This window comes from Columba livia, chromosome 4 (assembly GCF_036013475.1).
Source record: "Columba livia isolate bColLiv1 breed racing homer chromosome 4, bColLiv1.pat.W.v2, whole genome shotgun sequence".
Lineage (NCBI taxonomy): Eukaryota > Metazoa > Chordata > Aves > Columbiformes > Columbidae > Columba > Columba livia.
In genome coordinates this window covers 30,391,183-30,418,970 of record NC_088605.1, presented here as the reverse complement: position 1 = coordinate 30,418,970, position 27,788 = coordinate 30,391,183, and the positions used below count along the sequence as shown (strand labels likewise).

Below are 27,788 nucleotides of genomic sequence, written 5' to 3'. Positions count from 1 at the left end.
TTCAATGGTATGTTCACTGTACTGTTTCATAAGCATCTTGTTTCAGTGATCAGCTTGACATAAAAAGATTTTGGTATAGATTCTTCATGTGTAAACTCGTGCAAACTCATGAGAACAATTTTAAATTGGGTCACTGGTTTGGTTGGCAATCCAAGTATTGGATAAACGCATGAGAGATTACTAGTATGAGAGTCCTTTCATCTTCAGTCCTTAAAATGAGATAACATTAAAAATATTTGTGCAAGGGTATCAAAGGCTCTCAGATTTCTGTTAGGCACTTCGGAGAAATGAATACATTTTCAAATTGTTCCCAGTGGGACTTGCCAGGTTACAGTGCTTTTGGAAAACCAGTAAGTATCTAATTGGGAATGGAGCTCTTTAGAAATTTTTGGCCTTTGTGTTTGTATTTTCTGTGTTCCCAGATACTTTACAAACTATCCAAATAAGCAACAACAAAGAAAACCAGCATTCGCATCTGTGACACATAATCTGCAATGCATACTCTTTGCATTACAATACAGACAGGAACATTTTTGGCCAATAACATCAAAGGCCTCATTAATAACATTTTTCTATTTATGCAAGTATCTGTCTTGCATAAATAAAACACAATATTTTCCTAATTCAGAGCCTCAAATATTTATATACCACATACCCATTCTTATTTCTGAGTTTCTCCAAAAGCCAGCTCTTCCCACAATATCTCATTTTAGTTACCACCTCCCTGAATATGAAGTCTTTGTTACTGTTTCCTAAAGTTGCTGAGATAGCAGTGAGGACAATCTAATCCTATTTTAATAGTAAACAATAAATATCATCCTCCCTCACCCTTGTTCTTCCTGTGTGTATTTTTATTGCAGAGGCTACAGCTTCCTGTAACCTGTCCTGCTTCCACTCCATAAATCCCTACCTGGCCCAATCTAGTATGTGACCTACATTTATTAATACGAATCTTTCACCTAGAATGTATTTCTTTGTTCTTTTGCTTCATGGTGTTATCAGAGGGGAAAAAGTAACACTTGAAAGTGAAAAACAAACAAACAAAACCCAAACCAGCTAAAAAAAGACAAAAACAAACAAACAGAAAAACCCTGTTACTTTTCCTCAGTGCCTCATGATCCCTGAAGAAGTGTCTGTCCCGTCCCAACAGATGGGATGAGGGATGAGTTAACTCTGAATGCAACACAGGCCCTGACTCAACAGATGAGACCAGGTGTGAGTTAACTCTGGGTTAATTCTGCACAGTTATGTGAAGTGAATGACAGACAATCATGCCAGGAGTCCAATTCAATTATGAGTTTTACTAAAAATATGTGTGGGACTACCAGTTACAACGAGTAGTGCCTTGGCAAAAGTATAACAGCAAAAAGTCCATCTACAAGCAATGTAGAAATCTACCATTAGGAGCAATAATACAAAATTTAACAAGAATCCAACAGCAGAGCTTAAGATGGTATTGTCCTTATATGTTCAAAAGGAAAAGAGAGAATGAGATTCATAGAGAAGGAAGGAAAACTAAGGTATAAGAGAGAGAGAAAGAGAGTATTATATAACGGAAGAAGAGACAAAGAAATAGGGATATAGGAAAAAGAAGGAAAGAGCAGAGAAAAAGGAAGAAAGAAAAGGGTGAAGGATCCAGCCACTCTTACGGCTCTGCAGCATGGATGACAGGACTTGTATCATGATGTATGGCATCTGGTGTCCTGCGGCGAGGATGCTGGGGTTTGTAGTTCAGGAGTGCAGCATCTTCTGATGTCTGGTCTAGTTCCCGTGGCAAGGCTGGTGGGCTAAAGGTCCTCAGAGTGGTAGGTTTCCTATTAGTGCTGTTTTAGGTGAGCATTTTTATAGCTTTCAGAGTAGAGGAATGTCTAGGGGGAAGGGGTGATTGCGAAAGATCAACAAGTCTCGACAAGTCTTGGGCCATGTTGAAGGGCTCAGCTTTTCCCCTTTGGGTGCCAAGCTGGGCATATCAGAAGATGGAGCTATGTGCCCTCCAGCTCATCCCCCACCTCCAGTATTGGCCAGCCAGCCTCTGTGGCATTAGCTTGTTGTTGATATCGCAGTTCCCCCTGTACTGAATGTGTCATCTCCTGTGACTGCATGAACTAGTTTTGCCACGATGTTTTCATCCACGATCCTTATCAATACACAACAGTGGTTATAGCTATAATGTCTTGGGTTAGTATCATGCAATAATGTGGTACTATGTACAAATATTTAATCTGTGGATTCATCAGGCATTTTTGTCTGTATCAGCACTGAGTTTATTGCATGACTTCTAATTTTTCTTAAGTATGTACTACAACTTATTGAAAAGGTAGTTTTTGAAATAATGTCCTATGACCTCAATTGGACTTTGAGAATGGGAACAAAAGAAAAGTTATAATGACTGTATTTTCTGTTATTCAGAATTGGAAATCAATTCAGTGTAAAAGAGACTTTGCTGAACGTCATATTAAAAAACATTATATTCCTCTACATGGTAAGAAAGACTGCACAACTGTGAGTTCCCACTTAAATGTTAGATTTATATTTATCAGAGAACATGCTACCATACTTTCTCCACTCTTTCCCAAGGAACTGTTCTGTAAACATACAACTGATAAAGTTCAAAGTGTCTAATTATCTCTTGAATATTTGCAATTCCAGTGAGATCTGTAAAGAACTGTATCATAAATCCACAGACAAATTCCATCATGAGGCCTGACCAATGCCTTTACAGTCCACTATTTTATCTCTTACATGAGAGAGGGTCAGAGGAAAAGGTAGAAACATTTTGAAAGGCATACGAGTGCCCCCAGCATCACAGGTTGTACAAAGTTACTGTGACCACATTAGGAAATTACTGGACTAATTACAGTCTGGTGTGAGGAACCAGGGTAAACCCCTAATGGATAAAATGTCTGCGTAACAAAATATTGATTAATGTCCTTGCATGCAGCCAACAGATACACCACAGACTAGCAGACAGAATGGAAAAAGAGTGTAAAGTGTTTATCATTACTCATTTTTAAGAAGACACATTCTAAAACAAAACAGAATATCTATGCAAAAAAATGATCTTCATTTTAGCTTAAAAATATATGCTTTATCCGTCAGATTTCTTTCATGAATACAAAATGTTGTCTTTGAATTGGACCTATGAACCATTTTTGTGATAAGACATTTTTTGTACTAGAAAAAAAACTACAAGTTTTTTGTATTATTCTTTCGCTGGTTAACTAAATTTAACTTTTTAATGTATGTAAGTTTATTCAAGAAACCATCAAAGATATGTGAATTAGTATTTCCTTCTATAGCATAATTATTACCCTATTATGCCAGAAAATAATTACGTGGCATCTGGAATCAACCAGTTATAACCATTATGAATTTACTGTGGATTAATCTGTGAAACATGTATTTTTCTTTCATTTAAGAATAACTTCAGAATATTTAAAGAACATAAATATGTTTATGAAATACTTTTCCTCTAGCCTTATTTCTCATGCAGTAAATCTCTAGCCTCCCACATCATAAACTGAAAGCCTCTGCAAACATTTTGAATTCTGCTGTTTGATGCATCATCTTTTTATTTACTGCAGTATTATAATAATCCTTTTAGCCCTATTACGCATTATAATGCATGATCCCAGACTGAATACTGGGGGCTGTAATTTAGACTCAGATTTTGCTGCCCTTTATAAAGCTCTTGAGCTGCACCTTTGTGAGTCGAGGCATCAGCAGAATCCTTTGATTCAATTATAGCTTGGCATTTAATTGTGAACTATGTATTATTCTATAAATAAACCATAACCAATGGTTTAAAACAGCAGCCATTTACAAGGAAAATGAAATGTGAAGCTCCAGGCTCTAGCTGACTCCGTTGGTTCACATAAGAAGAAAAGGAACATTTCTTGTCTGGAAAATCAGTACAATGACTGTTAGTTGACTACTGCATCTTTCACATCTAAACACAGTGCAAAGGTACAGATCAATTTTGAATTCTGTAAATACTAGATTTTGCTAGGCACAAAAATATGTTAGAATCGAACCCGAAACACACTGTCATATAATGATAAGAAGCTTAAAGGATTATTTGATGTTGTCCACTCATTGATCTGACAACTAATTTTAATGGTTCTGACAATATAACATCCTTGAAAGGGCAAAACTGCTAACTAGCCCCAGCTCTTATGAGGTTTGTGCAGCTGCTACGTACTATTGCAAACAGTTTCTGTATAAGCTTTCATTGAATCCTATTGACCATTAAAGACCAAGTAAATAAAAGGAGAAAGATGCAGAGAGGCCTCACATTTTTACAAACATATTCATATTAGTCACCCTGTCTGTGACCTTTTTCCTGTTTACATCTTTATGCCCTTATATTTTCTTGTCAAATTACACTCCATAGCACTGTTGGTAGACTATATTTGGTCGTCTCTGATATAATGAGGATAATCCCTTGGTGAGTCTTATAGCTGTCACATTAAAAATTAGCAATACTCTTTAACAGAAAAGTTTACTCAAAATCAGTGTAACAGTCAGAACGCCAAGTTTATATTTCCCATCTGAGCACAACACAGTTTATAAAGCATACACACAAGATTATTTTGTAGAGACTAACAAATGCATATAGAACTAATATTTGATATATAATCCTATTTATACTTAATAAAACTGGAGTAATTTTCACTTGTAAGCCCAACCAACGGCACCATTTTAAAGGTTTGGTTTTGGTGGGGGTTTTGTGGATGGCTTTTACGTTCTGAAACAGAAAGAAAAAAAAAAGGGGGGTGGGGAGGTGTGGATTTTTTTATTAATCGAAATACACTTAAATGGAATTACCTTGTTCTACAAGCTTCTTGCCCTGACTACAGAGGATGGCTGATCAAAGGCAACAACTTTTCCAGGATTAGTTCAATTCAGCCAACTTATGTTTGTCTGAGATTAAATGTTTGCAAAAAAATTTAAAATGTTTGATATGAAGGAAGGAAGTTCAATAAAAAACAAGCAATGGCAGGCTATAGAGCTCAAAGATCCACTGCTTATTTACCAAAAATTGTTAGCTGCATTTTGTTTTCAAAGCTCTTTTTCATGGTATTAAGCAGCTGACTTGTCACTGTTCTCTGAGAGGAAAGAGATTAGTGGAATTGAAGAGATTTTTTTCTGTGTTTTTTTAATTATTGATTTCAAGAATTCTATTAAGATGTTTTGACAGATATTTAAAATTATTATAATGCCATGATATTTTTAAACAAAACCTTTCATTTTCAGCTTAAAACAGTTTTAATGTTTAAGTTAATTTATTTGAAAAAAAAAAAAAAATTCTATCTAGAAGTCTAAAACCAAAATACAATGTTTCCAAACTACAAAGTGTTTTAGCTGACAATACACATCTTTGAACTGTTTGCTCATGGGTAAATTTGGAAGACCAACACCATAAGCTGTTTTATTAGAAAAAGAAGTAACAATAATTTATTACATAAATAAAACTTTTTTCTATTAATATCACATTATACTCTTTGGTTCCATCACGCTGATCACTTATGAAGATATTAAACAGTGTTGGGCCCAATATTGATCCCTGGGGGACCCCACTTGTTACACGTTGCAGTTTGAAAGGGAGCCATTTACCACCACAGTTCCTCAGTTGTTATGGAGAGTGTCCTTGCAACATCATCAGCCAGCTCTCTTAATACCCTCAGGTGGATGTTGTCAGGGCTCATCAATTTGTAGGAATCAAGCTCCTATAACAGTTCACATACCAATTATTCCTTCACAGATAGTGGCCCTGTGTTTGCATTAACCTGGATTCTCGTTGCCAAGGCGTGGGACCCAACAATGCTGGTAAAGACAGAGGTGAAGAAAGTGTTGAGAACCTCTGCCTTTTCAGTATTGTGAGTACTTAATTCACCCCTCCTGTTTGACAGCAGGCCAATATTTTCCTTTGCTTCCTCGTTATTTACATACCTGAAGAACCTTTTCTTGTAGTTTTAGACATCTCTGGCCAATTTCAATTTGAGCTGAGCTTTTGCTTTTCCAACTGCATCTCTGCAAGCCTTGGAAGTGCCCTTGTAGTTGTCAATGGGTATTTGTCTGCTTTTCCATCTCTGGCATGCTACTCTTTTGGTTTTAAGCAGACTCAGAAGCTTGCAGTTAAGCCAAAGGAGTCTCTTGCTCCACCTACTTCCCTTACTTTTAAAGGGGCTAAACTGTTTTTGTGCTTCCAGAAGAACATTCTTGAAAAACACCCAGCGGTCACTAGCTCCTTTATGCTCCATGGAAGCTTCTCATGGAATCCCTCCAAACTGAGTTCTGAGTGGGCTGAAATTTCCTCTTCTGAAATCTTAAATTTTTGTCTTAGTACTAACCTTCAGCACACTCAGCAGGATCCCAAACTCCTCAACATTGCGATCACAGCAGCCAAGGCTATCACTAAGTGAGATATTGCAAAGCAGGTTTTCTTTGTTTTTGAGTAGCAACTCCAGCAGTGCCTCATTCTTATTTGGCACATATAACACTTGGACGAGGAAGCAATTCTCTGTGCATTCCAGGAACCTGATGGATGACATGTGAGCTGCTGTATTGTTCTTCCAACAAATGTCTATGTAGGCGAAGTCACCCATAAGAACCAGGTTCTGTTGACCGAAGCTTGCTTAAGTGACCCAAATATCACCTCATTTGCCTTATAATCTTGGTTTGGATGGCAGTATTAGATGCCTACTCTGAGATTCCCCTTGGAGACAACCCCTCTAATCTTGACCCAGAGGCATTTGATAGGGCTTCCAGAACTGCTGTAGTTAATTTCTATACATTTAAAGTTCTCTTTAACATAGAATCCTCTTCCTCTTCTTCACTGCCTGTCTTTATGAAACAGCCTATAGCCATCTGTCATTTTCCTCCAGTCACGTGAGTTGTCCCATGTTTCTGTTATTCATATAATATTACAACTTTCTGACTGAGTGCAAAGCTCTACTTCCTCCTGTTTGTTCCCCAGGCTGCTTGCACTGGTATGGGTACACTTGAGGTGACTGGTCTTCTGGTTCTCATCTTGGAAGGCAGCTAAGGAACATTTGTTCCTGCTCTGGTTGACCTGGCTTATTCCCCAGTTGTTTGCAATGGTGTGAGCATTGCCACTTTGAACCCCACACCCTGAGTTCTTCAGATTAAACCAAGTTACTCCTAGTATTACAGAGAATACATTTTCAACACACAGGTTGTACAAGATCTTTTGGTATTCTCTGAATATCTACTATATTCAGTTTCATCACAGTAACCACATTAATTTCACTGTTTAACTGTTCCTCAATGCTATTTATCATTAGTTCCAGATATTGTGCCAGCATATGTTTAGATTTTACAGTATATATGCTATCAAGTTAATATTCTAATGTTCCATTATGGTTTCTTTTTCTCAGAATTATCTTTCAGATTTAATGAAAGCTAGTTTAGGTGAATGGTTTTAAAATAAATGTCAAAACCACAGATAAATGTTAGAACAATTGGCCTATGGGAACTGAAGTACTGCAATTTATCCTATAGTTCATCTTCACCTTGAGTGCTAAAACATATGAAAATTATATAGTTGAGTCTAGTGACAAAATCTATATAATCCTCTTTGTATTTATGCTTCTGATAGTATATGTTGAAGAGCAAAAAGACTTGACAAAATCTTGCACCGTTATAATTCATATTAATTCTGAAGAGCCTGTGCAAATCCAAAAGGTTTTTTTGGTGAGATGTCACTACACTGTCGTCATACTGGTTGATGACCACCAACCTTTCAGCTTTTCTTTTATTACACATTTCTCTCTACACTAGCTATGAAATATGCCTTTGCAGCTCTGTAGAGTTACCTGTGTAATCAAACTGTCCATGAATACAGAAAATTCTTCAATGTTTATGAATCCTAACTTTTTCATTTGGCTTTATCAATTTAGCTTATCGTCTCCTCCTTGAGAGGATTTAGTCAAGGGCCCAGTGGTGACCTTTTATACATGGAAGGTTCATATGTCTGTATGAAATTACTTGTAGGAATATTTGATTTTTTATTATTTTTTTTTTTTTACTTCATGTCTTTCCCTCCAAAAGTTCTCTCCTTCAATTTAGTTATTTGGTTTGTAGATAATCCGTACTTTCTGGCTGGTCTTCCTTTCCCTCTTCCTGTTCAGATTAACAACACAGTCTGAGGAACAGATGACTTCAAGACCTCCATTAGCAAAAAATGTATGTAAAAAGAGTGCAAATTTTGCATTCCTATCACATGCCCTACATGTTAATCCGGTTTGTTACTTTAATTAGTCAGAAATCAGGTCTACTTTTAAATATACTACAGGGCTAATCTATTTTTCTTGGCAATAAGATGCTCAAGATGAAGGGGTGATCTAGGATTTCTAAACCTTAAGCGTTTAGAGGCTATAATGCTGCTTAGTGCTCTGGTCTCTGATCTGAAATGGCATTTCTCTGAGTAGCTGCTGCCTTTTCCATTTTGTAGTCTCTTGGTCAGTCTCCTACAACATTTCAAGAATTGATGAAACTTTTGGTTTTATCCTTGCTTATTTATCTGCTGAGATGTGAAACTCTGAGAAAGAGTGTGACTGGCTTGCATGGCCTTAGAATCGTAGAATCATTTTGGTTGGAAGAGACCCTCAGGATCATTGAGCCCAACCATAACGATGCAAATGAAGTATTAAATGGCATATCTAGTACCTTTCACAGCACAAAACATAGAGAAAGACTGTGTATACAGGCACTTCCATTAACTACTGTCATCTAGCAACAGTGTTCCCTGGGAAAATAATACTCTGCAGTTTTTGTCTTGCCACTTCTTCTCTTCTCTTTAAACACTTCATAATAGCAGGCATAAAACGGTAAGTAGTTCAAGTTTTACTGAAGTCAGAGGACTTTTCAGCCGTGAATTTCAGTTTTTAGGAGAAGATAGGAGCAGAGTGGATATATACTCAAATGTGGACTGTGTTCCCCTGAAATTCCTTTTGTATTGGGCTATTATGATGGTATATTTGTATTCCTGCTTAACTAATGGATAGCAATGTTGCATCTATAATTTTAGTCTTTTACTTATAACCTTGGCAGTGTATGTACAGGGTATATTTTAATGATGGCTTTAAGCGATTTTATTAATCCTCTTCATTTTGGGGTTCTCCAGGGATTAGCTATAGGATTCTGTTTAAATTGCACAGCCTTCCCATATTTCTGCAAAGGCATGGACCTTGTTAGACTCACTACAGCAGATACACCCGCATAAGAAGGCACTTCAGTTTTTCTCAGATTCCATGCCCCATTATCTACGCTGCTCACTAGATGTACTGGGATGCTGCTGGGGCAGGATCTGATAGCTACAGTGCAAGATTACAGTCCCAGAAAAATCTGAATCAGTCTACAAGGCAGTGTGAAATTGGAAAGCACGCACAGCTATGCCTAAAAAGAGCATTTAATTTAAGGAGCAAAATAACTGAGCTACATTGAATTGTAATGCACACCAGAGTAAGGTCCACTGGAGTAAAATCTTAGAGCAGTATAGTACAGAAAATCTTCAATGAGGATTGCAGAAGCATAGATGTCCTGATGTAAACAAATGCGTAAGAACATTGAGGTCCTCCGAAAAAAAAAAGATAAAGTTGAAGAAGTTTTAATCTAGTCTGATCTCTGATGCATAAGCCCTCTGATTTTTTCTGAGCTAGTTCTTTTTCGAAATGACTAAAAACCATTCTTTTTTGAATCAAGACATCTTTTAGAACCCATTTGATTTTGATTTACTGATTTCTCGTGATATTTCCTCATCACCACTGCAGCAAAACTGTTAAAATGGCCACTCACACTCTATGTCAAAAGTACAGAGAGCTAATCTTGTATTGTTGTTGGATTTTCTTATATGTATGTCTTCTACACTGAAGTATATTTTAATATCTCCTGCTTCAATTTTTTTAAAACAAAAGCATATAAGTGGTCTTTTTCTTATCTTCTTTGGTATTCCAGGTGTATCAGGGCTTACTGAAAATCAGTACTAAAAGTCCAAAAGGGTACCCACATTTTTTTTTTTTAGATCAATTTCTTAACATTCATCAAGAGCTACTGGTTAACAATATATTACATTAATGGTTCCTGTTTAATATCCTGTTGAGTTACTGTTGAAATTGAAAGTATTTTATCACAGTCATGTTCTGGCATCGATACTTGATCTTTCTCTAAGTACAGAACTATGCTGAGCACTATTCAGTATGAAAGATACACTTAACTCGCATAGAGCTTACACTGTTGAATGCTACTGGATTTTTATGCAATACTCCACTATTACTACATTAATGGTGGATTTGTTAACATATCTTTATTCCTGATACGAGAAAGAGTGCTTGTTATTACTCATTACTCTTCTCATGATAACGTCCTTTGTTTCCTTACTACATTTTACTTATTCCTAGCTTCTAGTTTGCTATCAGATTCTTTTTTTTTCACTATCTGTTACTTTGTTTTCTTATTTTGCTTGCTATAGTTACTTTCACTTTTACTCCTAGCTCAGCTGAATGTTTTACGTGTAATCTTCTTTTTCAGCAGTAATTCTAACAGAACATTATTAAATTGCTCCCAACACCATCTTAATTCCTTCCATCTAAATTATTTCTGCAGGGGTTTTGACTTCTGATTATTTCAGGTCTCTGATACTGGACTTTTAAAGCAGCAATGTGTGTGCAAATACATCATTGCTTTGCCATATGAATTAAAGAACAAAAATAGTAAGTTGTTGCATTTTAGTTTTGTAGTAAATTCCTCCATGAGGCCAGGATGTTGTGCCTCTGAGATTCTCCTTTTCTGTCCTTTTTGGTGTAAATTCCCGATGAGGACAGTATCTTACTCTCAAAGCTGAAGAGCTTGCAATGATGGGGGTTATGTTGTTTAGGGCTACTTTCAGCTTGTAGTTCCTTCAATAGTCCCAGTCATTTACAGTGCTTCTTCTGTGGATGGTAATGGTACTGTGTATCAGTCTTTGTATGGGACTTCATCCAGTCTTCTCAAATTTTTCCCAGCCTGCTCTCCTTCACTGCTGTCCAGTAGGGACTTTGCTTTTGCACTGCTTTTCTGCCATATACCATTGACTTTATAATAAAATAATACTTGTCACCTGCAGAAAAATACGATAAATGCTGTATCTCCTCATATTATTTACATGTTCTGCCAATGTTGTGATATAATGCTGTCAAGTTGGCTTTGTTGATTTTCAATACCTTAAAAAACACACTAGTAAGTATTTAAGGAACTCACTTTTTCCTAAGTTTCATACTGTTATCCGCAGGGCTGAAAGCCATTTTGATTTGTTACCTGTTTTCTTGAAGTTCATAGTCTACATCTGAGGTAATGACTGATCTTATTTTGGCTCTCATTTACTCCTTCCATAAACAAAAAATAAACTCTAAGCAGCTGGAAACCCATCTGTGCCAGTGGAAGACATTGGTTTTTCCTGCTTTAGCTCCTTAGTTTCATGATATTGTTTATTCAACACCCTGAAAATGTAACTTATATGTAAATATTGCAGAACTCAATGCAGATTCATGAACCTGACTGGTATTTACAGTTTCCTACTGACTTATATTATTTTCAAAGGAAGGAGGTTAAAAAAATATTTTTAATCATATTCACTGTTCAGAAACAAATGGGAATAGCTTGATGACCTTGTTAATAAGAATTTAACCTGATTTTTTTTCTCCTCTTAACTTAGGTCAAATAAGCTCTTTATTTTGTGCATATGACTTTGTACTCTTATTTAATTATTCTTTGGATGTAGCTATTGTTAAGCCCCTACAATTTAACACAGTTCAGCGCGTATTTCCAGCTGCTTACAGCAACACACCGGGGAATGTGCTTTAATATCACTTCACACTTATTAAAATACAAATTCTTGCAGAGCAAGAATATGCTACTGCCATAAATGAATAAATTTTAATCATAAAATGTACTAGTGAAAATGGAAACTGTCGAAGACTATTGTAAAAATGTTTTTGTATGACACTGCTTGTATTTGAATAAACACGTCAGGTGAAGTATTTGCATACTGTAGTAATGAGTGTTAATGGGTGTGTAACTAGACTGAGTTGAAAAACAAGAAATGTAAGAAATGTCAGCTTTTTTATTTCTAAAAAGAATTATTACTGCTATGTATTTCTATGTATTTCTAATAGCCTTTGTAATATTTCTAATAATATATTTATGATTTTAAAAAATATTTCTAAAAAACTCAGACTCTGCCTCAGAACGCATCTTTAAAATATGTCACGATGCTGAAAGAAGTTTACTTACACTTTTTTTTTTTTTTTCCTTTTTTTGCTCTGTGTAGATATTTTTAAATGCAGATACAATCCGCCTGGGAAATCTACCAGTGGGTTCGTTTTCCTCCTCCTCTTCTTCCTCCTCCTCACCCAGCTCTTCAGCTCCTCGCCAGACTATCTATGAGCTCTGCGTCTGTCCCAATGGTAAACTTTACCTGTCCCCAGCAGGAGCAAGCTCCACATGTCAATCCAGTAGCAACATCTGCTTGTGGAGCTAGAATGACTCCAATTTATCCTCACACCAGAATAGCCTTTCGTTACTGTCCCTCTGCTTCACAGTTCTGCTCGGTTTCCCTTGTGACAAGTTCAACGCTTCAAATGGCCTGCAGAGCAACTTTTTCCAGTGTAAGCAGGAATACAGCGCTGCCTTCTCTTGTGGTTTGTGTTGCCACTCAACGTAGAGATGGGAGTGAGATATTCAGAAATCAATGTATTCTTCATCAGGAAACCTGGAACATAAGATCATCTTTTGTCCATAAGGGAGAATAACACAGGTGCCTTTGCTACATGAAGTGAAGCACATAGTTTTAGATTTTTGCAGGACCTGGATGTGAACTGCACATATATATATATATATATATATATATACAGTACATAAACAAATTCGCCCAGAATCTGATGATGAGATGAATCGGTTCCCCCTGTATGATAAATAACTTTACTGTCTGAAAGCACAATTTTCCATTCATCTCTCTGGATGTAAACTTTTATCCCTGAATTTTAAAATTTTGAAGCATTGTGTGATGCTTGCTTTACTAAACAATTAAATTAAGTACATGGTTTTTAACACAAAAAGAGACAGAATCCTTCCCTGAGTTTGCTTTCTTTAAAAGTGTGTTGTTACTCTTTGTCTATGAAGTCTAGGGTTTTGTACACTAGGTGAATTTTGCAAGTGCTCAGCAATATTACCTTTCAGAGTTGAAAAACATCTGCTCTTGTTGGCCTTATACAGTATTTTCGTGGCTACTACATGTGAAGTGATTGGATTAAATAGAACATACAGTTTCTGGGAAAGAAGAACAGGGTGAAGAGGGAAATACTGATGACATGATTGTTGATCAGTTTATTGCTCTTCACAAGGTGTTTATAATTGGCAAATTCTAAAACAAGAAAACCTTCAAAGGTACATCTTGTCCATCTTCTAGCTATGTCTAACTGCTGCCATTTGAACACAGTACAAATGTTACTACTAATGAAATGTGTAATGCTGAGAAGCAACGCACTAATAACTGGTGTGACATTCACATTCATTGTTCTGTTTTGTTTATCATCTGGTTCTAAGGTCTTCAAAGTAATAGCAATATATATAAAAACACATATTAAATGACATTTAATATTAAAAAGTACATTGATATTATATTGACTTCATCAGGTCTGTGTTTAAATTATGCAGCTCCATGTGCATTCTAGTCTCACTACTGAATTCCTTTTTTCCAAGTTTGATGTGCGATTTCTTTCTTGTATCAATGTCCATAATTGTTTGGCTTGATTGGTAATTGAAATCTCATTAAAAATGCTTTGGTATGCTGCTAGTAAATTTATCACAACATTGATTAACAAAAGTATCTTGAAACTTGCAGAACCCAGGACTGTAAAACAGTATAAAAATGTTTCCTATTGTGGAAGATGGCTTGATTACATGAGGTAAGTGTGCTTTTTAATTCTGTCCTTTAAAGTACATTACCTAGCACATAGCTTTAGAGGGTTCTGAATGTAAGTGAAATCTCCCATGCAATGACAGCTTTTGCAAGGCACTTAACAGGAGCCTCTAAGAAAGATAGGGACAGACTTTTTACCAGGGCCTGTTACAATAGGACAAGGGGTATTGGTTCAAAACTAAAGAAGGGGAGATGCAGGCCAGACATGAGGAAGAAATTTTTTTACTGTGAGGGTGGTGAAACACTGAAGAGGTTGCCTAGAGAGGTAGTGGATGCTCCATCCCTGGAGGCATTCAAGGCCAGGCTGGACGGGGCTCTGAGCAACTTGATCTAGTTGAAAATGTCCATGGTCATTGCAGGGGGGTTGGACTAGATGACTTTTGAAGGTCCTTTCCAATTCAAACTGTTCTATGATTCTAAGCTAACGCTGAAGTAAGGGCAGAGAGTGCAAGTTGGGTATTTCTACGCAATAGCTTTTTTCTTAGAGAAAAAAAAAAAAATGAAACAAGAAAACTAATACTGTGATTACATTAATATTTTATTGCCACCTAATAAGGTTGATTTTGGTTTCACTTCAGGTGAAATTCACTCCTATGCAGAAGACCAGCACAAGACGTGTCCACGGCTTGACTGGTGCTTGCCTTTCCTTTGGTTCTCTTCAGAGGCGTGAATTTCACCCCATAGCAAGAATTCTATTTTTGCTATTTCTACCAGTTAAACGAAGATTTTAAATTGATTATTTTGTCTCTTCTGAAGAAGGCTGTTAATAGAAGATTTGTTATTTCTTTGAGAATTTTATTCTTCCACTTGAAAAGAAAATATATTAGAAAATATTGCAAGAAAATATATTAGAAGCCTGAGGACTTTTCCTAAGACGGACAGAAAGAGACACAAATGGCAAAGAAGACGATAATAAAATATAAGAAAGTGTAGCCATACAATATACACTTAAAACTGTAGGGAAATAGCCGTCTTTTTCTTATGCACACAAATAATAGAATGGTAGTGTGAAAGTCATGTGGACAAATAGTATTCCAGGAGAAAATGTATATAGATCTGTATGAGGACACAACTATATGTATTCACTATTTGTGCACACCTACATACACTGGTTGCTTAAAAGATGAACAAACATTATAGTGACCAATCTATTTGGTAAATTAAACTGTGGCTTCTTACAAACTGCACACAAGTAGACTAAGATTTCTTTTTTCCTCCTCAAGTAAACCCACAGAATGGCTTGGAGATTCTTGGTCAACTATTTTCCATTGAGAATTTCTTGTTTGTTTGATCTTCACCTCTCTGATTATGTAACTGTAATAGGTATGAAAAAGGTTTCTGCCCACTGGATGGAAACACCCAACCTTTATAAATTTTGCACAAACTTGGGTGGGATAGGCAGGTAGAAAAAAGCAAACAAAACACACATACCAAAAACCAAAACCACACCTTTTGTTACTAGTTTCATTTTAATAGCAAGGCTGGAATAATTTGTTACTTTGTATGAAGAAAATTCAAGGCAGAGGTGCAAATGGCATATTGGACTCAACAAAAGCAAGCCAGTAAGTCCGCATAGCTCCGCACTGTCAGGATTTTCCATTCAGTCTGAAGTAGAGAGTATTTGAGAGCTTCAGCAACCTATGAGGTAGCATAATGAGTTCTCATAATGTCTTAATATTCTGGTGAGTTTCATAATATTGATGTTTTACTTGAAATCCACTGAAAACTGTAAGAAGGTGGAAAATCTCAGTTTTCATTTTAAGGGATATTTCTAGCCCACATTATTTCAGAGAGTATTGGAAAAGTGATTTCAGCATGTTTAGAGAACTAAAAAATGTAAAGACCAATAATCTGTAAGCCACGTCCTAATTCCTGAGTGGAAGGAGAAACAAACTCAGTGGTTTTGAATGTTTGGAGCTGGCAATAGTAAAAACCTCAATAGCAGAGATTTTCCATTTATAGTGCAACCCAAAAATATCAGAAAAATGGCATAATCCTGCAATGTCATTTCAGATGGAAGGAAACTAAAAGATCTCAGAGCAAATACCATATTAAAATGTGGAGCTATAGCTGTGATATTTCAATGTTGGTTTTGTAATGTTGAGGTCTTTGTGTGCAAAGGCATAGGAAAATTTCAGATTCCTTTTGTCACCTTCCTCATAGATTCCTGGTCCTGCCTGCAAGTTAATTCAGTCTTTGTTGGCCATTTATAATATCTAACATTCAGGTTATGATTAAGTCCCAGCTAATTTTTCTCTAGGTAGAGTGCTTATCTGAACGAATATTTTGATTGTGTATTTTAGAAAAGAGGTGTCATGTCTTATTCTGGTTAAGACAAGAGTTTCAACTCTTTTTAAGCATTAATATTAGCGCAATTTGAAAAGAAGTCAGTGTCTAAAATATTCCTCTGAGATTTTTAATACTATATTGATACATGTATCAAATAAAGCTTCTTTTTGTAGTAGAATGTTTGTATGAGAATGATGATATTGTAGCTGTTTGGCTTCTTCAGGGCCATCCTTATGAGAAAAACAAAATATATGAAAAGACCTTATTAGCTACATGTATTTAATATAGACAATGGATTTATCTTCTGTAAAAATATCTGTGTCATGATATTATAGGATACTGTCTCTTTCTTGTTTAAAAAAAAAGAAAAATAAAAATATCAGCCAACCTCTCAGAGCACTGTAAGCTGTATGGTTTTCTATCGCAGTTCATTCATTGGTTAAGTGATAAGACCAAAGACTGACACTTCTATTATATCTAACACTATGACACTGCTGCTTCTACTAATTCTGTTGGAATGAAGAGATAACAAGTTGTAATTACAACATGAAATTTTAACATAGTTTAGATTTGTGCAGCATTTTGAGCTGTAAATTGTTCACTTTTTTTTTTTCCAGGGTTTAAATTCCTTTGTCAGTGTGGTGCAATTACATTACTGTTCATGCATACAATGATCTTTTGGTATTCCTAAGAAAATGAAAGAGTATGTATTCCAAAATATGCCAAGACATTGCTTGTTTCAACTGAAGTTGTACTATTTTGCTTGCAAAAGAGTGGCTTAACTGGATAATGGGATTCACTTTGAACTATTTTAGATGCAGAGGGCTATTAAGTCTGGATTGAAGTTACAGCTGTAAATGTCTAGAAGGATTTAATGAAGGATGGTTAAGACATGCAGTTGCTAACACCATGTATTATTTTTTATAGGTTTTTTTAGATTCTAAGACATTGTCTAAATAAAAATAAAACATAAAACCCCCAAAACATTAGACTATGGATTTGTTATCAGCTGATTCACTGTAATGCATATGTAAGTTGGTTCGAAGTTTGAGTGTCATATTGTTTCAGTCAGTACTCAGTAAAGGTCTGCTAACCATTTTCGTTTTGTAATCTTCATGTTAATTATTTTCTTGTGTATATAAATATACAAAAAAAAAAAAAGATGGGAACTATTTTCTTATACATTCTATGCAATATATTTGTAAAACTGCAATATTACCAAAATTACAAAAGCTGTGCTTTTGTACTCTCTTGCTTTATGTAAAACAAATTGTTTTTCTATTTAATGGACTGTCTGTCTTATAATTGTAGATAGTTATTCAAAAACAGTACATTGAACCTTTAAGATTTTTTATTTTATTTTCCTTGGACTTTTTGTTTTATGAAAATTATAGCAAGGTTTTGGAAGTTGGAAATTGCTTTTTCTTGAAAAGCTAGATCTTTTAAAGCATGTAGTTAACACAGTCAGTTTGAAATCTCTCCTGTAGTACTTTCATTTGGCCTTAGCATTTTCATCTGGTTCTAATATATAACCATAAATAAATGTGATACATAGAATAGGAAACATATCAGAACCCATTTCAAGAATAATCAAGCAGGAAACTTTCTGCCTTTCTAAGAGTGAGAGGAAGATGTAGGATAACTGATGAGAAATTTTCAGTTTTTCTGTATATTTTAATTTGATAGATTTTTTTGTTAGTATGCTTTTCCTTACCTATGTCTACATTAGCCATACGATAATAGCTTTATTTTGTTTTTCACTTTTTATCCTCACACACATTACGCTAGAGTTTTATTTAAAAAAAAAAAAAAAAAAACACAAATCACTGCATTTAAATGCAATACATGGGTTAAGAAAAAACAATTTTAAAGAAGTGTAGGTTTTATTTTTACATCAGCATTATTAAATTTAAAATAACAGTGCTGCATCTCATCTACTCAACACTCAAGATCCTTTGTATCTTGCCAGAATAAGCATAAGCTGTGCGTTTATGTTTAAACTACACCAATTTACAAGCCACTTGACTTCTATGACAATTAGACGGTCATGGAAAAGGCCTTGCAGTGATGTCATCAATGTAAAGAAATCCTTTCTATGGTTAAACTGGTAAGCATCAGTCACGCTAACAGCACAGCCTTTGATAAAAGGCAGATTGAGGATTTCAGTGCTTTGTTTGCACTGAGCTCCTTGATGCCGTGCTGCAATTTTAGCAATATCCACAGTAGCTGGCTACATCATGCCTACAAAAATTATAATTTCTGTACAAGAGCAACAGTTGTAAAGAACTTTCAGTAAAGTACATCCTGGTAAACATCAAGTGACTAAAACATGATAGCTGATAAAGCAAGAAAAATTACTCTTAGCCATTTTATTCAGTAGTATTTGATCTTGAACCAATACTGTTCTTTTACAGGCCAGGCCAAGGAAAAGTTTCACAAGCGCAAAGTAAAAGCATATATTGTCCATCTGATCTGACTAGAGAAAATATTACATATACCACAAATAAGTTTAGCCTCCTTACCTGAGGAAAAAAAAAAAAAAGATGAAATTAGAAAATTTCTCTCCCTTTTGGGAAAACTTAAATCTTTTAGGCCAGTTGACCCTTCTAAGGAGTGTCCAGCTCTTCCAGTGCCTCACATTCTGTTGTGTTTAAGCACTGAGAGTCATTTATATTTAAAAAAAAGCTTTTGGCTTAATCAAGTTCGTTTAATGAATTACTTGACCTGAGAAGGAGAGGTGTCTTTTAATCACGTGTATAACTCCTTGTTGGTGAGACCTGTGAGGGAGAAAGGCAGCTTCCAGCATCATCTAGAGAACAGTGAAGAATTAGACTTAGGCATTAGGGAAGCATTCCTGAAGGCAAGGCATTTTGTTTTCTGTGCTTCATGGTTGAGAGCTTGCATACAGTCATTCTTCACTGCTAAGAAATCTGCTTTCTAGCACAATAATCTATTTCTAAGCATATGATTCAGAAGTATTCTGAAAAAATATGCATCATTGTTTTCTTTCTAGATGATGTTTACTCAGTTTTCTTGTCCCAAACGCTACAGCATTTAGTGAAAGTGAAATCCCCCCCATTATCTCCCACACACTCTTTTTCAGCTGTTTCAGTTCTCTCCCTTAGCCTTCTCCTCTCTTCCCAAATAACAAAAGAATAGACAACAGAAAGATTTATCTAAGTCTCTTTATCAGACTTCTTCCTGTGTAACATACTGGAACTGTATCAAAGGGGAAGTTTCTACCAAAGAGGAAGATTATTTGCTTTGTGAAAACAAAAGTTATGTAAGGAGGAAAAGAAACACAGGTAAATATCAATTTTAGTCTGACTTAGTAGAATAAATAGTGAAAGGTTTTGGACTATAAACTTCTCAATAAATTTGAATTTCTCATAAATTTTTATTCAATTAATTTATTTAAAATATTGGAAAATAAATATGCAAACTATCCTACGCTGTTACATTTTTCACTGAGCTCATTATTGGTTTGTGTGATCTTTGGGAGATTGGGAGCTACTGCTGACAAAGGAGATACAGTATCTGTGTATTAGTAGTAGTAGAAGCAGCTGTGATACCATCTTCCACGCTATAGCGGAACTGAACAAGGTGTGGGGGCATGTACTCATGTGAGGAGGAAGGTTCTCCTACAGCAGTTTGATGTTGTGAAGGCAACAGTCAGGATGCTTTCCAGCTCCATGCTTCCAGGGTGAATAAGACATGGCATTACACTAGCCTTGGATGGACAGACAGACAGAAAGGCAGTTGGTTTTGATCTGTATAGGAATGGGTAGGACAGAGATGCATAGGTAGTAAATCCAAACCAGCCACGTTGCAACAACACACAATTGAAATATAGTTGAGATCTGGATTTTTTTTTTTTTTTTTTTGAGTGAAAAAAACAGTCACTAAACTAGGAAATGGTGAAAAATTCCTTGTCTTTGGGTTAGGTTTTAAGTGTTCATTAGAAGTTTGTGCAAAAAAAAAAAAAAAAATCTCGTGACTTTTTCACACTGTATTTCTAAAATACATCATTAACTTTAGTATAATTTTCTCTCTGAAAATTGTTCCCACCTCCAACTACAGGTACCACTTTCACTCCGACACATGGAGAGCTCTAAATGATAAATGATCGTCCAGTCTTTGCTCATATGTCAAAAGCAAATTAACAACTTATGAGATGTCCAAGATGAGACATAAAAGGAAATGGTAAAAACATATATTGTCACTGCCTTTTCATATTTCAGCTCAGTTTTCTCCTTGTGGTGAGGGACCTGCAGTGCTTCTGGAAGCAATAGATTTGATATTCCTGATTTCATTTCTAAAGAGATGCTGCAGACCAGGCTGGTTCCATTCCCTCCTCCACAGGGGAGTTAAATTAAGGAAATTAATCCTTACCACTGGGGTTTGAGCTTGAGTTTTGTCACAGAGTCTATCTTTAGACTTTCTGTAATCCCTATTTTTAAGTGTAAAGGGGAGAGAAAAATCTGATGGCAGCTACTAAAACTGACAGTACTCATGGCTGCAGGTAGTGGGTTATTGCTGGAGATGATCATTACTGCTACAGTGGAGAGAAATGCAGGGAGAGAGAGGGAACATATAAACAAAATATTAAACAGAGAAAGACCATGGAAAGAGAATAAGGGCATGTAAAAAAGAGACAGAGAGGGGTATTAAAAGAGGTTTACAGCTCAAAGGAGAAGACAGTAATTTGGTGTTAAAATTTCTCTTTACCTCTCTGGCTTCATCAAATATGGCATGCCTAAAGCACAGGAAGCAGAGGAAAAGTTTTGAGATACCATTGATTCAGAAATAATTTCCAAGAACAGAAAAGTGGTACTCACAAGAATGGTACAGGCAATATCAGAAAACTTCTGTTGCTACTCTGGCCATGATGAGAGGCACAGCTGTGGATCCTGTATGGCTGTGGAAGCTAAATAGAAGACAGAAGGCTATGTGTAGAAAAGGGCAGTCCTTGAAGAAGAGGGAAGGCACGAAGTCTTACATTAGCCTATAACAATATAAATAGAAAATAGATGGTGTGCGAACTCAAAAATGAAGTATAGCCCACGGGTTTGTGTGATTTTTTGTTTTGTTTTGAGAGCGGTTTTTTGAGGTAAGAGTCTGAACAGTGAGGTATTTTCTTTTGTTTGTTTGTTTGTTTGTTTTTTGTTTTAAACGGCACCTAGGAACAAGCACTGACTTGTATTGTGATTTCTTTCACAGCAGCCAAGAAATAGATACGTATATGTAAAAATATATAGGAAAACAGGCCTACTTACAAGTATTTCAGAAACAACAGCAGCTTTCTTGTGTTATGAAAGGTTGATTCACCAGCTAAAGTATTGGGCTGGTAAAAGGTTTCATTTGTGTTGGGTTTCTTTTTTCTTTTTCGAACACAAACTACATTTATGTCTACCCACATCACATTTTACAGTTTTAGAGCCCAGATGTGTCCTCATGTCACTTTGTAAAGATATAGCTTATATCTCTAGTTATAAATTAGATCATATGCTGTGCAAATTTTACATAAGGGTATTTAATTCTCTATGGTGACTTTTGCCACCTTGTCTTCATGTTTTCTAACATAAAGTTCTGGACTACAGTAGACCTACTAAAAATCTGATATTAAATTATTGGTACTTCCATTTATCTTTGGGAATCTCTAGAACATTGTACCAGTCCTTTCTACAGTGCTGTGATAATAAACATCTCTTCTCATGCATGTTAGCATATTTTTGTGAGCAAGTCACCACAGGAGTAATCAGATTACTGGAGCTGCTTCCTAAAATGATTTGTTTATTTACCTCCAGTTTCCAAAATCTTGCATGGCTTTAATATAATGTAAGGTTTATCTTTTAATTTAACTACAGTACATTATGTACTTTTTAAGAGATTTAAATTATATATCTAAACCACAAAACTTTATTAATGGCCATATGTTTCTGAGAACTGAAAGGGAAAAATACATTTAAATCCCATTGTCTCACATTTTACAGAACAGTATAATTTCAGTCAATTTAGGCAATTTTCCTATCTATTTTTAGGAAACCTAACAAGCAAACATTTAATTAAATTTGACACTGTACATTTTGCCTAGCAAATATCACTTCGGTCAGACTATTGTGGTGACAAAGTATTTACATTCCAAAGAAAAAATTCTAAATGGTGTATTATTCCCTTTTAGAACTATATAATGTATTATCATGTTGTGAGTATGAAAAGTTATATCAATTTTTAAATACATGTAAATAAAATTCTTAATATAAACTTCTGTGAAATGTGCACCTTCAATTTATTGAACTTTTCGATTAACATAATTAATCTAGAAAATTAGTTCAGCTGTATGCTAATTTTCGTATTTTATGTTGGTTGGCATTGTCTCACATATCCTTTGTATGAGTGCGATATACTTTTTGATGTTTGCAACACTTTTTTTTGTGCAGGGTGCATACATTTTTGCTCTATTATTTAATGCATATCAGCTTATCCTCTGGATTTATTTATCCTGAATGCAGTTTTGTCACTATACTTAACATTTAGGTTAAGCTCCTTCAAAGCTCTGAATATGTATTTAACTATGTGAGTCACTCCAGTAAACTTAATAGAAGTTCTGAAGTTTGAAGTTAGGAGCATGATAAAATATTATGCTGGATCAGTCTCCATAAATCAAGCAAAGTAATTCAGTACCCTGCAGATCTAAAAATTACTTACTATAAAATAACAAAAGTGAAAGACTCTTCTGAATATTCTACAGTGATTCACTTAGTTTAGTTGAAAAGATACATTAATCAATATTTCCACTTTCAGATCTGTGTGTGACTTTGATGCACCACTGTTTGTCTGCATCATACCCATTTTTACTTTTTATTTGAATTATATCAGCATCTATTATGTTGAAAGTATTTTCTGCAGGTCCTAAAAAGCCCTGCTGACATTACATGAACATACTCTACCATGTCTTTGAGGATAAGTGCCATTAATCAACAAAGCAAATTGGTGGTGTTTGGCTATGTTTCACATACACAGCTCTAGGAATGGTCTGTATTTGAGGCTTTGAAACATGGATAAAACCTTTAACCTGCACATAAAGGACAAAAGCAGCTTGATTCCACAATTCATCTCTTGCAGTGCAGTTTGCTCATCCTGATGCTCTCATACTAAAATAGTCTTCCCAGACACATTGGATGGTGTGAATGCACATCATCAGGCAATGAACACCCCTAAACTCCACATGCTAGGCTGAAGAAAATCAATTTAAATTCTCAAGAGATGAAGGTAGTGCAGATGGCCACAGTATATTGCCAGCTGTTCCACAACACCGAAGTCTTGGAGAGGGATTTAAAAAACAAACAAGAAATTGGTTTGTAAATTGTAACAAGCTACTGAGCTGCATGACTGCCCTATTTATTATCACGGGACACAGGATAGCTCAGACAAATGGAAAATGGAGTTTTCTTTACATCTAAAATAATCAGTAATCATGGTATGGTAGAAGGGAGAAGAGGAAGTAAATAACAGGTTTCACAGCCTTGCCTCCATGAAAATGTCAGCTCTGTAATATAAGATTTTGTATGGGAAGATCTGGCTATCAGCTGTGTAAGAAATGACTGTCAGCTGTACTCTAGGGAGAAGAATTTCCTGAAAAAGATTTTTAGTTGTGTGTTTTCAATCATGGTGATTACTCTGCTCATGCCTTCTCTTTTTCTACCCATTAGTCTTCTATCTCATTAGGATCCTTTCTGTAAGAATCTCTAGTAAATACTAAGATTGTAAAAGTTCTCCAGATTAATGGCCTAACCTTCTCAAGTTTAATAAAATAACACATGGAAGTAATGTTTCATTTTATAAACCAAGTTTAAATATCTTGTAATAATTCCATATTAAATGATCCAAATCATCCTTTGAATAAAACACCTTTGATATCACTCTTGTTAGCATTCCTATTGGACCTCTGTGGGCTGTGGAGAAAACACTCAAGCGGTGCACTTAGGCTAACCAATGTCCAAGTCCAGGTCAGACCATGTACTCTCTGGCAGTCGCAGCAGAGGATGGTGTTTAGGTACAGCATGGGAGTCTGGCCAATTCCACACAGACTCCCCTAGTATCCACAGTTATATTCCCAACCTTGTCCCTGGGGTATTGATTTATGGGTCTGTGGTCCATGAGTTCCTGTAATCCTTTTTCAGAGCTGCTCACACAGCTGCCTTCTGTGGCAACAAGTTCCAAATGTTCATTACCCGCTGCTCGAATAAGAGCTTTCTTTCGTCTGCTTTAAACTGATCTTCAAATAATTTCACCAAGTGCCCTTGGTTCTGATATTGTGGGATTTAGAACAGAACAGAATAGATTGTTTCCATTGGAAGAGACCTACTATGATCACCTAATCTGACTGCCCAACCACTTCAAGGATGACCAAAAGTTAAAGCATGTTATTAAGCTCATTGTCCAAATGCCTGACAGGGTTGAAGCATCAACCACTTCTCTAGGAAGCCTGATCCAGTGTTTGAGTGCTCTCTTGGTAAATAAATGTATCCTAATGTCAAGTCTGAACCTCCCCTGATGCAACTATTTGGTGAATAATAGCTCTACAACCACCTTATTCACCACTGTAAACATTAAACATATCCCCTTCAGCCTTTTCCAGAGTCCCTTCATACTTAAAAGTCAGAGTCTTCTCTTCAGTTTCTTCTTAAAATGCTCCAGAGCACTCAGATAAATCCCACCCAGTCATGCTCACTCAATAACACCTAATTTATCTGGTTTAATACTTCTAAATGTATTATCCAGTGATCTAGCCCCTCTGATCTATCTACCACAGAGGATTCATTGAGTGTGGGAATATCCCGAGTGCCATCAGCAGTGAAGAGCCTACCTGCCCCATCCTCTGCATTAGGCTTGTAGTCCTGGCACAGAAGCACTTGTAAATTTTGCCCTTACTCCACTGTTTGACATTGGACATGCCAGTCACCCTGCCTGGTTAGCAGTATGGTTTGTCTATTTATTGTGATTGTGATGTTTATTCCCTCCTGGCCTTTCAGGGACACACTGAACATTAACCACATCCTCTCAGGGGTCACATCAGTCTGAACCAGGTGCTCTTATATGCCTGTTGGCTTTCACCCAGCTTCTAGGATAAATACTCTTCTACAACCTTTTTAATTTTCAGTGCCAGCAGACTGGCTCCATTTCGATTAAAGTGCAGCCTTAATAGGACCACTGAGGATTTTAAAAATCTATTACCATCAAAGTGTCGCTGCAAAGGGTACACCTGTTCCTCTGGCATTGTTCATCTCTCCTGACAAGGGTCATGCACACTCCAAGGTCCCAGAGGTTCTACAGCTGCATGTAACCACCCTCCCCAAAGCACATGAATGGAGTTTTGCTAGAAAGCAAGAAAAATATGGTCTCAGAACATTGTTTGGACCTTTTACTCTCCTTTTCTAAATATGTTTTAAAACTAAAGCACTGAAACAGAATGTTTAGGGTTTTTTTTTTTTACTATTTTATAGTTCAGCAAAATTTAGCTTTAAAAAACTTCTGGTTCCTCCTTTCCTAGTAATTACTTTTCTAATTTTAGTTTGCTTATCCTCATATTCTTAAAAAGTTTATTGCAATAAAAGGTGTCACACATATTCAACCGGCATATAAATTACGTTGCTCTCTGAAAATTCAGCAAGATAAGACAGGATTTTCTTTTGTCGTAGGGTTAAGGGAGTTTTTAAAAAATGTTACACTTGGAGAATATTGAGGGATACTTAGGGGAAATCAGAGTAAATTTTGTATTTTGAGCAGCTTGCTGAATTTTTCACTTTCCAAGTGCCTGACTAAGCACTTGTATACTGGTTGATCCAGTGTGGTTTCTAGCCCCATCAATCTCACAGAAGGTTTGTCTCCTTGACTATCCATTATCTGTAGAGCAAAGGCTTCCAACCCTTAACAGTCCACCCTATGTTCTTGCCTAACAAATCCCATAAAGGTCAAAAGGTGTTCAAATGCTATATAAGACCCCAGAAGAGCCTGCTGGTTGCTTGTTTGGTAGTCAGTGCTTGGAGTTGTTGCAGCTGGAGGCTCCTGCCTTCCTGACTAGATTCAGCTATAATTCCTGATCAAGTCCCCAGGCTTCTTGTGCTGGCTTTTGTTGCTGAGTTTTGCATCAAGACATGCTTCATACCATTAGTGTCACATGTGGAACAGTGCGGTAAGTACCTCTGGAGGGAAGGGAAATGTCTACCAGCAGGTGCCCTGTGGCTGGTGACTGCTCCATTTGAGACCTCTGTTAGATAACATCTTCAGTTAGTGTTATGGGACTGCTCACAGGGTTAATGGCTAAGTGATCAGTATAAACATCAGTAAGTGAGTTTGTATTGCCTACACTATGCACATTAACCTAATTCAGAGAACTAAAATAATGTGCAGTGCTTAAGACTAGGTTTTTTTTTTTCCCTAATGCCTTGGATCTAGTCTTAAGAACTATTTTGAATTATCTAAAAGATCTAAACAATTCAAGAAAATTAGATTAAACTAAAAAACAAACATTCAGAAGAGTGAAGCATCATATTCTTTAAAGGGAAGAATGATGTTTTTCTAGTGGTGTCAACGTGGTGCCTCCTATTGTGCTTTAAAAATAGAAAACCAAGGGGTAGTAGATTTTCAATTAACACCTGAAGAGCTCTTAACAAAATTAAGGCATTAAGTGTTTATAGTACCTTGGGAGCCATGTTTTTAATATCTTATGTAACTAGATTTTATGCAAAAGCTCTTCCTCTTTTGTACTTGGCAAGAATATTTATAAGAAACAGAGGAGAAAAAAGTGGTCAGAAACTTTTGTCATGATTTTTACAAGTCAAGAATTTAAGTGTATCTGCTTTTTCCATGCCTGCCTTATCGATGAATATGATAACAATTGACATTGTTTGTTTTCAATCAATGATGAACAGACTTTGAGTTTAAGAATTTGAGTATGATATGCAAACATTCATATATGCTTTCATAATTTATCCTGACTTGTTTGGCCATGTTATTTTTCTAGGTTGATGAAGACTTTTTTGACTCTTTCAATAACTTCCTGTTATTGGTGTTTTTAAAGGATATCTGCCATTGTTCATTTTTACATATGTAATAATTTGATAAACCTCTGGTTTATTTCCTTATTACAATAAAAATTTGTTGCTTCAGAGAAAATCAGGGGGTGCTACTGTAGTCAACATTATTGCCAGATGTAGTGATACGAAGCAAAATCCAGAGATAGTCAAGTAAAGCAAAATCCAATAATAACTCACCGCATCTATAAATATTTATGCCACAGGCAAAGATGTGTGCTCAATTTCTTCATAAACTTACATGCGGGATTTTTTCTGATTCTCCAGTTCACGTAGTTGATATTTCTTCTCCACAAAATGTATGTGCCCTTAGTTGCAATATTACCTGCTATTACCTATTTGCAATATTCCTGCTTCAGTAATTAGACCTAAAAATTGACACTGTAGCACACAGTGCAATACATGTAGATGCATTTGGTACTTGG

The 27,788-nt window shown here is 35.9% G+C and overlaps 1 protein-coding gene across 8 annotated transcripts in view; it reads left to right on the top strand.

The window, feature by feature from the left end:
- The window catches only part of SGCZ (sarcoglycan zeta), a 464,819-nt gene extending 440,706 nt beyond the window's left edge, over window positions 1-24,113 (top strand). For 2 of the 8 annotated variants that reach the window (XM_065061002.1, XM_065061005.1), the window contains 2 exons: window positions 12,329-12,464; window positions 12,600-24,113. In XM_065061002.1, the coding sequence (XP_064917074.1) occupies window positions 12,329-12,464; window positions 12,600-12,721 (258 nt within the window). In that variant the 3' untranslated portion in view covers window positions 12,722-24,113. Of the gene's footprint in view, window positions 1-860; window positions 11,285-12,328 lie in introns of those variants that run through there. The other 6 variants (XR_010472224.1, XR_010472222.1, XM_065061006.1 and 3 more) reach the window with 6 other exon arrangements.
- The last annotated feature ends 3,675 nt before the right edge of the window (window positions 24,114-27,788 follow it).